This window comes from Oncorhynchus kisutch, linkage group LG10 (genome assembly GCF_002021735.2).
Source record: "Oncorhynchus kisutch isolate 150728-3 linkage group LG10, Okis_V2, whole genome shotgun sequence".
In the NCBI taxonomy this organism is placed as follows: Eukaryota; Metazoa; Chordata; class Actinopteri; order Salmoniformes; family Salmonidae; genus Oncorhynchus; species Oncorhynchus kisutch.
The window spans coordinates 58,989,827-59,004,859 of NC_034183.2; the positions used below are offsets into that span (position 1 = coordinate 58,989,827).

The 15,033-nt window shown below is 45.9% G+C and overlaps 1 protein-coding gene across 4 annotated transcripts; it reads right to left on the reverse strand.

Annotated features, from left to right (window-relative positions):
* Window positions 1–1,174: 1,174 nt before the first annotated feature.
* Window positions 1,175–8,669, reverse strand: LOC109898523 (ran GTPase-activating protein 1). Of its 4 annotated transcripts, none has more exons than XM_031834275.1 (15): window positions 8,630–8,669; window positions 5,782–5,901; window positions 5,237–5,364; window positions 4,937–4,996; window positions 4,659–4,838; window positions 4,256–4,390; window positions 3,849–4,007; window positions 3,613–3,726; window positions 3,374–3,473; window positions 3,153–3,237; window positions 2,811–3,027; window positions 2,566–2,671; window positions 2,351–2,439; window positions 2,129–2,250; window positions 1,175–1,899 (listed from the first exon to the last, which is right to left on the reverse strand). In XM_031834275.1, exons 2-15 carry the CDS (start codon window positions 5,891–5,893, stop codon window positions 1,818–1,820), a joined length of 1,689 nt encoding a protein of 562 aa, XP_031690135.1. In that variant the 5' UTR covers window positions 5,894–5,901; window positions 8,630–8,669; the 3' UTR covers window positions 1,175–1,817. The 4 variants fall into 4 exon arrangements, with proteins under 4 accessions (XP_031690135.1, XP_031690136.1, XP_020349101.2 ...); XM_031834276.1 differs by lacking the exon at window positions 8,630–8,669 and adding an exon at window positions 7,186–7,204; XM_020493512.2 differs by lacking the exon at window positions 8,630–8,669 and adding an exon at window positions 6,593–6,745.
* Between the last annotated feature and the right edge of the window lie 6,364 nt (window positions 8,670–15,033).

A 15,033-nucleotide genomic window follows, 5' to 3' on the forward strand; every position in this document is an offset into this window, starting at 1 on the left:
GAGAAGAGGCAGCCCACTGTCCCCAAGAATGGGTCTGGTGAAAGCATATTGCTCTAACCTTCACTAGCTTAACAATTGCAGAGCAGCTTGCCATTGAATTGGTTAATGCAATTAACAAAGATCAAAGTCTGATGTGGTGTACTCATTTAATGTTAGAAATACTGTATGAATCAGTTATGGATATGTAGTATATCTATGACCTTTTCAGCACATTCAACTGAGTTAATGTCCAACAAACAGTGTATTCATTCAAAAGCACATCCCAGGCCTAATCTCTTTCCCAGATGAAGTGGCAGGTCCCCATACAAGTGGATCAAGTACAACGGTCTGCTGCTTCCTTGAATAGTTGGCTTGCTCTATGCATTTTAGCCCCAATTCTCCCTTATCTGAGAATATTTCAAGTAAAAATGAAGTTTGAACAGGTGTGTGCACCTTGCTCAGTATTAGCCACAGGAGCATTATACACTGAACACAATTATAAACACATGTAAAGTGTTGTTGGTCCCATGTTTCATGATCTGTAATACAATATCCCAGAAATGTTCCATACTCACAAAAAGCATATTTCTCTCATCTCTGTTAGTGGTTATTTTATCCTTTGTCAAGATAATCTATCCACCTGACAAGTGTGGCAGATCAAGAAGCTGATTAAACAGCATAATCATTACACAATGACAATAAAATACCACTCTAAAATGTGCAGTTTTGTCACACAACACAATGCCACAGATGTCTCAAGTTTTGATGGAGCATGCAATTGGCATGCTGACTGTAGGAATGTCCACCAGAGCTGTTGTCAGATAATTTTGTTAATTTCTCTAACATTAGCCACCTCCAACGTTCTCTTAGAGAATTTGCCAGTATATCCAACCGGCCTCCCAACCGCAGACAACCACGCCAGCCCAGGAATTCCACATCCGGCTTCTTCACCTGCGAAATCGTCAGAAAGGGCAGGGGGTCCTGAGTATTTCTGTCCGTAATAAAGCCCTATTGTGTGGGAAAACTCATTCTGATTGGCAGTGCCTGGCTCCCAAGTGGGTGTGCCTATGCCCTCCCACAGCTGCACCCCTGCCCAGTCATGTGTTATCCATAGATTAAGGCCTAATGAATTTATTTCAATTTACTGATTTCCTTATAACTGTAACTAAGAAAAATCCTTGAAATTGTTGCATGTGGAATTAATATTTTTATTCACTGTAGGTTTCAAAATTTGGGAGGAGAAAGAACCTACACCCGGATCAATAGTTTCTTCCCACTGTAAAAAGTAAATATGGTTGGACTAGATCCTTATTCAGGGTAGTGCTTGCTCAACTGTGAAATTGAAATGTTCCCAGGCCATTCAGTATATGGACACCCAAAAAGTGTCTGTTTAATAGCTGCAACAAAGAAATCAACACATTTATTCAGTTCTTCCCTTTTGATTCAAACCATAATCACATTTCCACAGCAGCCCATATCACACATTTATATTTTATATCCGTTTAACCCTTTTAATATAAACCATTACTTACTGGGTAAATACGGAGAGCGAACCTGTGTTTAAGGTCACATTTCAGTCCTTTCACTGAGGGTGAGGCAGAATACAACATTCATCTCCCAAATGTTTGTGTGTAATATTTCAAAATCGGTCCATCCATAAAATAATGTACATCCATAAGATGATGGGCAAGGCTCCAGCTGTGAGTCTTCTGAGTTGGCGAAATAGAGTGCAGTGCATCAGTTAAGTCCTTGTTGTGTGCGCTAAAGGCCCCCATATGTCTGGGGGTGGGAATTGTTCTGTTCATAAATCCGTGAGAGTCTGTGCGGTCCTGTGTGACTCAGTTTTCAGACCTGACCTGCTCCAGCGTGGACTTGAGGATGTTCCTGGCGCTGCTGCACGACTCCAGGGCCTGGACGTGTCTGAAAGTCACAAATATACAGTTATACACCTACAATGATGGACAGTTTCCCCTTTCATCTTTACTGTCGTTAAATGCAGCAGCCTGACAACAAAAGAACATGGGTACATTGTGCAATTTGGAGCATGTTGGCAATATCCTTAGGGAACTTTGTGCCAATGTGGTGTGTTAATCTGCAGTCGGAGAGGGTACCTAAGAGCTACGCTGCCACCCATCACTCATGCCCTTACCGGGACATGAAGGCCTCCAGCACGGCGATGTGGTCCTGGGGGAAGTAGTCCTGACGCACAACGTACTCCAGGGTCTGCAAATGCCCAGGTACCACACGCACCGGCTTCACCTTGTCCTCACTCTGAATGAGACAGGGAGAGGGGGAGACACAAGGGCTACAATAATACAAGGCAGAAGAAAACAGGAGTTTTTCTACAAATTCATAGAACGTGTGTGCATACCTTGAGGAGTCCCAGCATTACTAACAGCGATGATATAAAGTTGTAACCTTGGAAGGAGGGGTTTGCGAAGGCTTTCCTAAGAATTGCATCTGCAGAACAAAGAGGACATATACTTAACATGCGGTCATACAGATGAACGAAAAAAGTTGCATATCCATGGACTCCATGCCCCATGTCTTCAGTAAGTACTCGGAAATAAGATAAGTGGCCCTTACCAATACTGTCTAGGACAGCACTCTTAACATCTTTATCTTCCTCATTGTACACAGAGGAGATTTTCAGGAATGCCTCCGCTGTCTTACCAGCATCCGCCACATCTACCTGGAAAGAGAAGAACAAGGACAAAAGGTTAAACACGTCACCATCAACCTGTTTTAGCCTACTGACACACACTGTATGTCACCTCAGGTTTCCACTAAGTAGTTTGCTGTGTAAGGTATTCGTGACAGGGTGTGTTAACCTGCTGTTCAAAGAGCAGGGCCCTCTTGGTGCCCAGTTTGAGCAGCTTGTCGGGGGATGGGAAGCAGAGGAAGGAGGAGGCATCTGGGGGTCGGGGCACTGACAGAGGGGAGGAAACCTGATTCACACTGCTGTCTTCTTCCTCCACATCATCATCCTCCTCCTCCTCGTCATCCTCATCTTCATCATCATCCTCCTCCGGCTCCCCTTCATCGTCGCTGCAGGTAGAGACAAAGATTACACAAAAAGATTCTCATGGCGGCTTGTGATAAAAGACAGGATGGTTGAGGTCCAGTGTGGGTAAGTCTAAAAGTATAAACTCTTTTAAATTTCAATCCAGTACCTGAGTGATCCCAGCAGGTCTCCCATGTTCAGGCCATCCATTACCTCTCTGACAGCATCACAGCCCTCCTCCCCCAGGCAGTTACCTGACAGTACCAACACACACATACACACACAACACAAAGTCACACATGAACTCTACAGATCCTATGAAAACACTACCAGCCGATGCAACATTTTCAATCCAGTTTTCATGTGTTGTAAGTCAAATCCAACATGTACCATTTAGGTCCAGTTTCTCCAGTGTGGCTTTGCCCTCGACTGATTGTGCCACCAGCAGTGCAGCTTCTCCTGTGATCTCCCCGAATGACAGATTCAGCTCCTGACAAAGAGGTTAAAAAAAATATGGGTATGAGTCAGGTGCTGCCACAGCAGAGGGAAGTGTATGGACACACATTAATTAACAATCAAGCGCAGTAGATGTTCCTACAGCCAAGGGTGGGACCAGTGCTACCCTGTACCTTGAGGATGGGAAGCCCCTCAGTGATTGCCTCTGCGATGGCTATAGCCCCCTCGGAACGCACCAGACAGTCTCCAAAGTTTATCACCTGGACACTACGCAAATGTTTCAGAGCCTGAAGGGGGCACAAAACACGCAGTGTCAGTCAATAGTATGGCAAGTGCATTTGAGCATACATCAACTTCATGAGTTTCATTGTCATACGGCCTTTGTACACAAGGCAAACCACTACTGTACCTGTGCCATGGCGATAGCTCCTTTCTTGGTGAAGGTGTTGTCGTTGAGGTTGAGGACCCGGAGCTGGGGGTTGTGTTGCATGGCAGTGGCCAGAGCAGTCACTCCAGGGTGGTTGATCCCATTCTGGGGCACGTGCACCTCCTCCAGACTACCCATCAGCTGAGGTCATACAGTAGCATCAGACAGAGATAGCTATATAGACAGTATATAGCTTGTCACTGTCAGGACAGTTTAGGTATTGACTCAGTGGCATTACGTTGGAGTGTTCGAGGAGCTTTATCCATGCTGCTACCAGTACTAATGCTAAGAGCTCCATGTGAACCACTGTGGTGACTAACTGCATATACTCTACAAGTCCAGATCGTCAGAAATTCTGATATGTTCAGCTCAGGAGCCAGTGTCTGTACCTGGAAGGCCTGGGCGAGGGCAGTGGCCCCATCGTTCTCCAGACGGTTTCTGCCTGCGATGAACACCTTCAGCCCGAGGGGGGTGCCCTGTGAACTGGACTGCTTATAGCACTCCGTCAACGCTGCAGCTAAGATCTGAGGAGACCACATACAGAGCACAGTGAAAAAACTATGTTGGAAAAAGTTAGGATTGTCATGATAGATATGAAATCATGATATCACTTCTCAAATGATAGCACTATTCAACCTTAACACAAGCTATATATACGAGAAGTTAAATTAGCTTTAGATCTTCTCTTAAATTATACGGACTACATTACAACTAGTACGGGGCAACTTTATGTTGTTGAGTCTGCTCAATAACGCAATGCACCTCCTATCAAGCTGGAGACATTCTGCCCACCTTGCCTCCACCAATGCCCATGCCGCAGTTGTTGAGCCTCAGTTCCTGCAGTGTGTGACAGGCAGTGCTCTTGAGCAACTTCTCGATGCCCTTCACCCCGTCTGGTCCAAAGGCATTGTCACTAAGGTCCAGCACGGTCAGTCTGGCGCCTGCTGTCATCAGGGCTGCACCCAGGGAGTTCTGAATAGGGGAGATGAAGGCTGAGTTTACAATCCCAGACCATCTTTCATCTATCAAAGGGAGCAAGTATTATTATTATATTATTTTTATTGTCTCACCAGGGCTGGAGGGATCTCAGAACGCAGTCGCCCAGTAAACATGTCACTCCAGTAACAGTACTGAGGGAGAGAGAGGGTTATATAAAGGGTTAGCTAAAGTATTGTCTAGCTTGCCATATTTATATATATGACAGATATAAAAGCAAGATAGAACAGAGCCAATAGCAGGTACCTCATCAAAATCAACATATGAGATCATCCATCTCTCTCCGTGTGGCAGTCAGTGGAATACCTGTCCTCTGTACCACGAACAATGCAATCAAAACACACCTCATCTCATAATCACTCTGTGACTGGTACCTTAAATTCACTCTTTGTCTCCAGGGCTTTAGCGATGGCCTGTGCTGCCTCCACCCCATAAGTGTTCCCCTCCAGCCTGAGCGCTTGCAACCCCTTGAACTCCTGGATCTCTTTCACCATCTCTTCCACTGGAAAGAAGGAGACAGAGGGAAAGATTGAAAAGACAGACCATGATTGTTTGAAGAACAATACATTGGGCTCCCGAGATTAGCAGCGGTCTAAGGCACTGCATCTCAGTGCAAGAGTCACTATAGTCCCTGGTTCGAATCCAGGCTGTATCACATCCGGCTGTTTTTGGGAGTCCCATAGGGAGGAGCACAATCGGTCCAGCGTCGTCCAGGTTTGGCCGGGGTAGGCCATCATTGTAAATAAGATTTTTTTCTTAACCGACTTGCCTAGTTAAATAAAAGGTTAAATTTTTTGTTTTTAAATACAACAAAAAAACATTTGGCATTGGACACCACATTGTACTTGAACAACCTATTGGATGACAATTGGAGGAGCATAAGCATAATGAGTCAATGGACAATGGTTGGAATTCTTACCAGATTGTGCATTGTCGAATTTGCGGCCTTGGCCTTTATAACTCAACTCTCCCTCAGTCACCTGAGTTTTGGCCAGAGAGTCGGCCAACTGTGCAACAGCATCTGTCGCCATCAGGACACCTGAGGAACATACTAACTTATGAACAAGAACATGCACTACTTACTTAAGCAACACATACTATATTATCAATTACCACCTAGTAGAATACCTGCCAAAGACCTAGCGTTACCAAACACACATGCAGTTTGAAGTGATGTTATAAACATTATTCATAGTTAGCTAACTAGTTAGTTAACTTTGGCTAATATAAACAGGGGGTGGAAAGTTGCTCTGTCTTTAAACGTTGCTAGCTTGCTATCATTGTGCTACTCTCTGGAAGAAGTTGAAACTCTTGCTAACTAATGTTAGCCAAGTAGCAAGATATGTTTAGCGTTGTAACTATCTGGTAACTAGTTATAAACACTTGGCATACACCATCTCATGCCAGGATAATGGGGCTAACTAGCTAGGTGGAAATAGCTGAACATGGTGGATAATTTCCAATGGTGTGATAAAGCTGGAAATGTTCCACAAGAATACAGCCATCAAAGCAAGTTACTTAACGTTGTTCTGACTTGGTAAAGTCATAACATGTTAGCTAGCTAGCTTAGCAAGCTAGCAAGAGCAGGGCATGCCCTGCTACGGCCATCGACCAACTTGATCTGATAAATATGGCACCTCCCCTCACGTGTGACCTTACTAACGTTTCCCTGAATACATTTGCAAGCGAAAATGTCTCTGAAGTAGTAGGAAACGTGTATCAATGCTTACAAAATGCAAATTTCTGCGTATAACTAGTTGTTTCCAGAACAGCGCTGTCTGTCCCACAAGCTGTATCCCGCTCGGTTATTACGTTTAAACAATTCGATGACACATGGGACTTGTAGTTCCAGGCAGTTTCGTTGCCTCATCTTCTTCTATTACATCATGGCGGTCCGCAAACAAACGTTTAAGTACATGCCGCCACCTACTGTGCTGGAATGTACGATCAATCATGACATGCCATATTCTGTACTAGCATTAAAAAATTATACAAAAAAATAATTATACCTACTAACTTCTGCCCCCCCCCCCCCAACCCCCTACCCCATTAAACTTGATCTATATCATGCTGAAACACTCCACACTTAGGATTGTTCAGCATGTCAACAACCATTTCAACAGTAACATCTGTTATAACCAATATCTCTTTTGTCGTCTCCACAATCAAATCAAATTTATTTATATAGCCCTTCTTACATCAGCTGATATCTCAAAGTGCTGTACAGAAACCCAGCCTAAAACCCCAAACAGCAAGCAATGCAGGTGTAGAAGCACGGTGGCTAGGAAAAAAACCCTAGAAAGGCCAAAACCTAGGAAGAAACCTAGAGAAGAACCAGGCTCCAGGTTCCATAGCCGCAGGCAGAACAGTTGAAACTGGAGCAGCAGCACGGCCAGGTGGACTGGGGACAGCAGGTGGTCCTGAGGCATGGTCCTAGGGCTCAGGTCCTCAGAGAGAGAGAAAGAAAGAGAGAAAGAGAGAATTAGAGAGAGCATACTTAAATTCACACAGGACACCGGATAAGACAGGAGAAGTACTCCAGATATAACAAACTGACCCTAGCCCCCCTACACAAACTACTGCAGCATAAATACTGGAGGCTGAGACAGGAGGGGTCAGGAGACACTGTGGCCCCATCCGATGACGGACAGGGCCAAACAGGCAGGATATAACCCCACCCACTTTGCCAAAGCACAGCCCCCACACCACTAGAGGGATACCTTCAACCACCAACTTACCATCCTGAGACAAGGCCGAGTATAGCCCACAAAGATCTCCGCCACGGCACAACCCAAGGGGGGGCGCCAACCCAGGCAGGAAGATCACGTCAGTGACTCAACCCACTCAAGTGACGCACCCCTCCTAGGGACGGCATGAAAGAGCACCAGTAAGCCAGTGACTCAGCCCCTGTAATAGGGTTAGCGGCTGAGAATCCCAGTGGAGATGACCTTCAATGACTACAATGACCTTCAACCTTGCATTTCTGCTTTCCACAACCTGAGTAGCATTGATAACCTTACCAATACAAGCTATGCAGTCTACTTTATTCATTATCAAGGTGTCCTTTGACACTGCACATTCATGTCAGGACCAGCAGAACCCCCCCCCCCCCTCCCCCCCCTGACATTAGGTCCAGCCATGGAAGCTCAATCATTCCACACTGTAGCTCCACCAATCTGTCTGACAGATTCTGCATACAATACACCATGACTGCTTCTATATATCTGAGCATCTCTAGCCTCTCTGCACCTGGCATCCACCAAATGCTGTGCTATGTTCCCCCCACAGTTATAACACTTAACTTTCACATTGCTCCCACATTCACCGTAATCATGTTCCCCTCCACACTTGGCATATATTTTCCTTCCTTTACCATCTACAGCTACATGTCCAATCCTTTGGCATTTAAAACACCGCAATGGGGATGGGACAAATAAGTCTGACATTTAAAATAAGGAATCCTATCTGTACTTTTCCAGACAAAACCTTATCTAACCTCAGCAGCACTGAAAAGCTTTCACTTCTTATCAACCTTTTGTCCTCAATCACTCCTTTCACATTTTCTTTAACATAATCTATGGACATGTTACGATCAACTAGGAGTGGTGGTGGGTGGAATCAGGCGCAGAGAGCAGGCTTCAGTCTTTCTTTCAAATGTATTCCCCAGCGCAACAAAACAGTCACGCCAACACACAGGGCGTATAATAAGTTGCCGGTCCAAACAACAGGACAAAATAGTCCGGAGAATAAATATACAAATAACTCACACCATCAAACACAGAGTAACACAAACAAGCCCGCACAAATACCCAGCGGGCCTAGTGCCCTTAAATACCCTACAAACAAACCCTAATACAAAACAGGTGTACCCAATTACCCAATAACCACTGCTTTCTGCATCATGATCTCGCTTCTTTCTACATCTTTCCACTACCGACCATTCCGGCCCTACTCCTCCATACCATCAGAAAGGTCATCCATATTGTTTGCATTCCAGCACAGCTGTTGCTTCACCAATCTTCTCTCCATTTCGTCCGCACTACTCGCTGCCATCGATCTCAACAATGAAAATAGCCACTTTGGCTAATCTCATCTAAACCTTTATTTTATGTCAAAAAGCAAACATTCTTTAAAAAACAGTGATACTGAACAGTGTAGCTATATTTACAGATTTCTGTGATCAGTTCTCTGAGATATCAGTGCTTGGGACAACACCAGTAGCCCAAAGGCTGACAGATGGCGATATTCAAGTCATAAACCACATTTCCATCCACAGTTTTTATGTGAATCATTTTATTACTATTTATTTAACCAGGAAGACTAGTTGAGAACAAGTTCTCATTGACAACTGCGACCTGGCCAAGATAAAGCAAAGCAGTGTAACGGGATTCGTCCTCCTCTGACGAGGAGTACGAGAGATCGGACCAATATGCAGTGTGGTACGTGTTCGTCATGTTTTAATGAACAAAATCACTTAACACGAAAATACAAAATAACAAATAGAAAGACAGAAACGAAAACCAAAACTGTTTTGTGTGGAATACACTGTAAGGGTTTTCCTCGTCCTCTTCGTCTGAGGAGGAGAAGTGAGAAGGATCGGAGGACCATTGCGCAGCATGGTAAGTGTCCATGGTTGTTTATTGAAAAAAAACATAAACTGAACACTATGAATACAAAAACAATAAACGTGAAACAAACCAAAACCAAAACAGTACCGTGTGGCGAACAAACACAGACACGGAAACAAACACCCACAAACAAACAGTGAAACCCAGGCTACCTAAGTATGATTCTCAATCAGAGACAACTAACGACACCTGTCTCTGATTGAGAACCATACTAGGCCGAAACATAGAAATCCCCAAATCATAGAAAAACAAACATAGACTGCCCACCCCAACTCACGCCCTGACCATACTAAATAACGACAAAACAAAGGAAATAAAGGTAAGAACGTGGCACACACAGACACAGAAAACAGAAAATGATCACCCACGAAACACAATAGAAAACAGGCTACCTAAATATGGCTCTCAATCAGGGACGATTGACAGCTGCCTCTGATTGAGAACCATACCAGGCCAAACACAGAAATAGCAAATCATAGAAAAACTAACATAGACAACCCACACAACTCCCGCCCTGACCATACTAAAACAAAGACATAACAAAAGAACTAAGGTCAGAACGTGACAGTACCCCCCCAAAGGTGCGGACTCCGGCCGCAAAACCTGAACCTATAGGGGAGGGTCTGGGTGGGTGTCTGTCCACGGTGGCGGCTCTGGCACGGGACGTGGACCCCACTCAACCATAGTCCTTGTCTGCCTCTTAGCCCGCCTCCGTGGCCTCTTAAGAGCGGTGACCCTCGCCCCCGACCTCGGACTGGGGACCCTAGCCACGGGGCGGGAGATTCCGGCAGCACCGGACAGACGGTGGATTCCGGCAGCACCGGACAGGCGGGAGACTCCGGCAGCTCCGGAGTGAAGGGCGATTCCGGCAGCTCCTGGCTGACTGGCGGCTCCGGCAGCTCCTGGCTGACTGGCGGCTCCGGCAGCTCCGGACAGAGGGGAGACTCCGGCAGCTCCGGACAGACGGGAGACTTGCGGCAGCTCCGGACAGACGGGAGACTTGCGGCAGCTCCGGACAGACGGGAGACTTGCGGCAGCTCCGGACAGACGGGAGACTCTGGCAGCGCTGGGCATGAGGAAGACTGACAGCACTGGACAGGCGGGAGCACCTGTAGGGAGGAGACGGAGAGACAGCCTGGTGCGGGGGGCTGCCACCGGAGGGCTGGTGCGTGGAGGCGGCTCCGGATAGACCGGACCATGGAGGCGCACTGCAGGTCTCGAGCACCGAGCCTGCCCAACCCTACCTGGCTGAATTGCTCCCCGTAACCAGGCAAGTGCGGCGAGGTGGAATAGCCCGCACTGGGCTGTGCTGGCGAACTGGGGTCACCATGCTTAGGGCTGGTGCCATGTACCCCGGCCCGAGGAGACGCACAGGAGACCAGATGCGCTGAGCCGGCTTCATGGCACCTGGCTCGATGCCCAACCTAGCCCGGCCGATACGAGGCGCTGCTATGTACCGCACCGGGCTATGTCTGCGCACCGGGGACACCGTGCGCCTCACGGCATAACACGGTGCCTGCCCGGTCCCTCTCTCTCCACGGTAAGCACGGAGAGTTGGCTCAGGTCTCCTACCTGACTTAGCCACACTCCCCGTGTGTCACCCCCCAATACATTTTTGGGGCTGCCTCTCGGGCTTCCAACCGCGCTGCCGTGCTGCCTCCTCATACCACCGCCTCTCGGCTTTCGCTGTCTCCAGCTCAGCCCTGGGGCGGCGATATTCTCCAGCCTGTGCCCAGGGTCCCTTACCGTCCAGAATCTCCTCCCATGTCCAGGAGTCCTGAGATCGCTGCTGCTGCCCGTTACCACGCTCCTTGGTCCTTTGGTGATGGGTGATTCTGTAACGGTCGTCGTATGAAGGAGAAGAGGACCATGAAGCGTGGTACGTGTTCAAATAGAAAGACAGAAACGAAAACCGAAACAGCTCCTTGTGGAAGACACAGAAAACAGAAAACAGAAAACAATCATCCACGAAACACAATAGAAAACAGGCTACCAAAATATGGTTCTCAATCAGGGACAATGATTGACAGCTGCCTCTGATTGAGAACCATACCAGGCCAAACACAGAAATAGCTAATCATAGAAAAACTAACATAGACAACCCACCCAACTCACGCCCTGACCACACTAAAACAAAGACATAACAAAATAACTAAGGTCAGAACGTGACAAGCAGTACGTCACAAACAACTACACATAGTTACACATGTAATAAACAAACATACAGTCAATAATACAATATAAAAAGTCTATATACAGTGTGTGTAAATGAGGTAGGATAAGGGAGGTAAGGCAACAAATAGGCCATAATGGCAAAATAATGACAATATAGCAATTAAACACTGGAGTGATAGATGTGCAGAAGATGAATGTGCAAGTAGAGATACTGGGGTGCAAAGGAGCAAAATAAATTACAGTATTTGGATGAGGTAGTTGGATGGGCTATTTACAGATGGGCTATGTACAGGTGCAGTGATCTGTGAGCTGCTCTGACAGCTGGTGCTTAAAGTTAGTGAGGGAGATATGAGTCTCCAGCTTCAGTGATTTTTGCAGTTTGTTCCAGTCATTGGCAGCAGAGAACTGGAAGGAAAGGCGGCCAAAGGAGGAATTGGCTTTGAGGGTGAACAGTGAAATATACCTACTGGAGCACATGCTACAGGTGGGTGCTGCTATGGTGACCAGTGAGTTGAGATAAGGCGGTTCTTTACCTAGCAAAGACTTAGATAGATGACCTGGAGCCATTGGGTTTTGCCACGAATATGTAGCGAGGGCCAGCCAACGAGAGCATACAGGTCGCAGTGGTGGGTAGTATATGGGGCTTAGGTGACAAAATGGATGGCAATGTGATAGACTGCATCCAATTTGTTGAGTAGAGTGTTGGAGGCTATTTTGTAAATGACATCGCAGAAGTCAAGGATCGGTAGGATAGTCAGTTTTACGAGGATATGTTTGGCAGCATGAGTGAAGGAGTCTTTGTTGCGAAATAGGAAGCCGATTCTAGATTTCATTTTGGATTGGAGATGCTTAATGTGAGTCTGGAAGGAGAGTTTACAGTCTAACCAGACACCTAGGTATTTGTAGTTGTCCACATATTCTAAGTCAGAACCGTCCAGAGTAGTGATGATGGACGGGCAGGTGTGGGCAGCGATTGGTTGAAGAGCATGCATTTAGTTTGACTTGCATTTAAGAGCAGTTGAAGGCCACGGAAGGGTTGTTGTATGGCACTGCGGCTCGTCTGGAGGTCTGTTAAAAGTGTCCATAGGGCCAGAAGGATACAGAATGGTGTCATCTGCGTAGAGGTAGATCAGAAGATCACCAGCAGCAAGAGCGACATCATTGATATATACAGAGAAGAGAGTTGGCCCGAGATTTTAACCCTGTGGCACCCCCATAGAGACTGCCAGAGGTCCGGACAACAGGCTCTCCAATTTGACACACTGAACTCTGTCTGAGAAGTAGTTGGTGAACCAGGCGAGGCAGTCATTTGAGAAACCAAGGCTAATGAGTCTGCCGATAAGAATGCGGTGATTGACAGAGTCAAAAGCCAGGTCGATGAAGACGGCTGCACAGTACTGTCTTTTATCAATGGCGGTTATGATATTGTTTGGGACCTTGAGCGTGGCTGAGGTGCACCCATGACCAACTCGGAAACCAGCTTGCATAGAGGAGAAGGTAGGGTGGGATTCAAAATGGTTGTTGATCTGTTTGTTAATTTGGCTTTCGAAGATTTTAGAATGTGTCACGAGAATTTCTATATCAATGTTCTAACTGAACAATTTTATACTCCATCTGTATCTTAGAGGTTGTAAAGCTCTAAGTTTTAATATACAGACAAAGTCCAGCATACAAAGGATCAGCACTTTATTCAGAGAGCGCTCTGCCCCTCAAAAGCAGAGACAGTCTTTTATACACACACAAATCCTTATCTTAGGCCCTGTTCAAACAAACAGTATTTTTCCACCTACCACAGAATAGAGAAAGAACTATCAATCTTGTCACATTCTTCAAGTCTTTCACTTCTCCCCCCCGATTGGGGCACCTTGGTTTGAAAACCTCTAATGGTTTTCTGTTATCTGTTTTACAGCTGCACCCCGCTTGCATATCTTAAACATAATATAATGCCCTAGTTCTAGAATTCTAACAGAGCTACACACATCCTCAGATTATATTCTTATGATTCTAACACATTTCACACAGTTATACAGTTTTGGGTGGAATACTTTAGTCATTACCTTTAAACATTCAAATTCTTATATCAGAAAGGCAGGCCAGGATGGATATAGGTCTATAACAGTTTGGGTCTTGAGTGTCTCCCCCTTTGAAGAAGGGGATGACCGCAGCAGCTTTCCAATCTTTGGGGATTTCAGATGACACGAAAGAGAGGTTGAACAGGCTAGTAATAGGGGTTGCAACAATTTTGGCTGATAATTTTAGAAAGAGAGGGTCCAGATTGTCTAGCCCAGCTGATATGTAGGGATCCAGATTTTGCAACTCTTTCAGGAGGGGAGGGGGGTGGGCTTGGGCAAGTTGCTACAGATGGTGCTGAGCTGTTGGCCGGGGTAGGGGTAGCCAGGTGGAAAGCAATGCCAGCCGTAGAAAGATGCTTATTGAAATTATCGATTACCGTAGATTTATCGGTGGTGACAGTGTTTCCTAGCCTCAGTGCAGTGGGCAGCTGGGAGGAGGTGCTCTTATTCTCCATGGACTTTACAGTGTCCCAAAACTTTTTGGAACTACAAGATGCAAATTTCCTTTTGAAAAAGCTAGCCTTAGCTTAACTGACTGAGATAAATAAATATCAAGGGTCTTATTTTTGCCGTTCTTGCGCTTATCCATACAAATCGTATCATGTAAACTAACCTAACTATCTGTGAGCTGTTGGTTAGAGCGCAGGTGTGGAGATCAGAGTAGCCACATTTGCTATTTATCGACAAAACTATTGGTAGAGTTGAGAATGCGATGGAAACATTTTTATTCTGTACATGAAAACGTACGTAAAAAATGTGATTTTTATCCGCAAAAGTCAGTTTGGTGGAAACACCATTGGTGGGAAAAAAAACACATATTTTCTTTAATGTAGATTTATAAATATTTGCATTAAAATGTGTCGCCAATTGGATGGAAATCTAGCTATAGTTTTTTAAAATGTAAATGTTTTTAACTTTGATGATGTCATTGGGTAGAACGTTTTTAAATGTGTCTTCCGTAAAACTTCAATTTGCTTACCGCCCCAATAGGTCCACAGACGACGCAATCGTCATCACACTGCACACTGCCCCATTCCATCTGGACAAGAGGAATACCTATGTAAGAATGCTGTTCATTGACTACAGCTCAGCATTTAATACCATAGTACCCTCCAAACTCGCCATTAAGCTTGAGACCCTGGGCCTAGACCCCGCCCTGTGCAACTGGGTCCTGGACTTCCTGACGAGCCGCCCCCAGGTGGTGAGGGTAGGAAACAACATCTCCACCCTGCTGATCCTCAACACTGAGGCCCCACAAGGGTGCGTTCTCAGCGCTCTACTGTACTCCCTGTTCAC

Excerpts from the sequence above, each read along its gene's own strand:
- LOC109898523 (XM_031834275.1), bottom strand. The coding sequence starts at position 5,893 with ATGGCGACAGATGCTGTTGCACAGTTGGCCGACTCTCTGGCCAAAACT. Across the intron at positions 4,997-5,236 it reads AGACAAAGAGTGAATTTAAG|TACTGTTACTGGAGTGACAT; the intron begins GTACCAGTCACA and ends TCTCTCCCTCAG. Across the intron at positions 3,238-3,373 it reads GGAGAAACTGGACCTAAATG|GTAACTGCCTGGGGGAGGAG; the intron begins GTACATGTTGGA and ends TGGTACTGTCAG.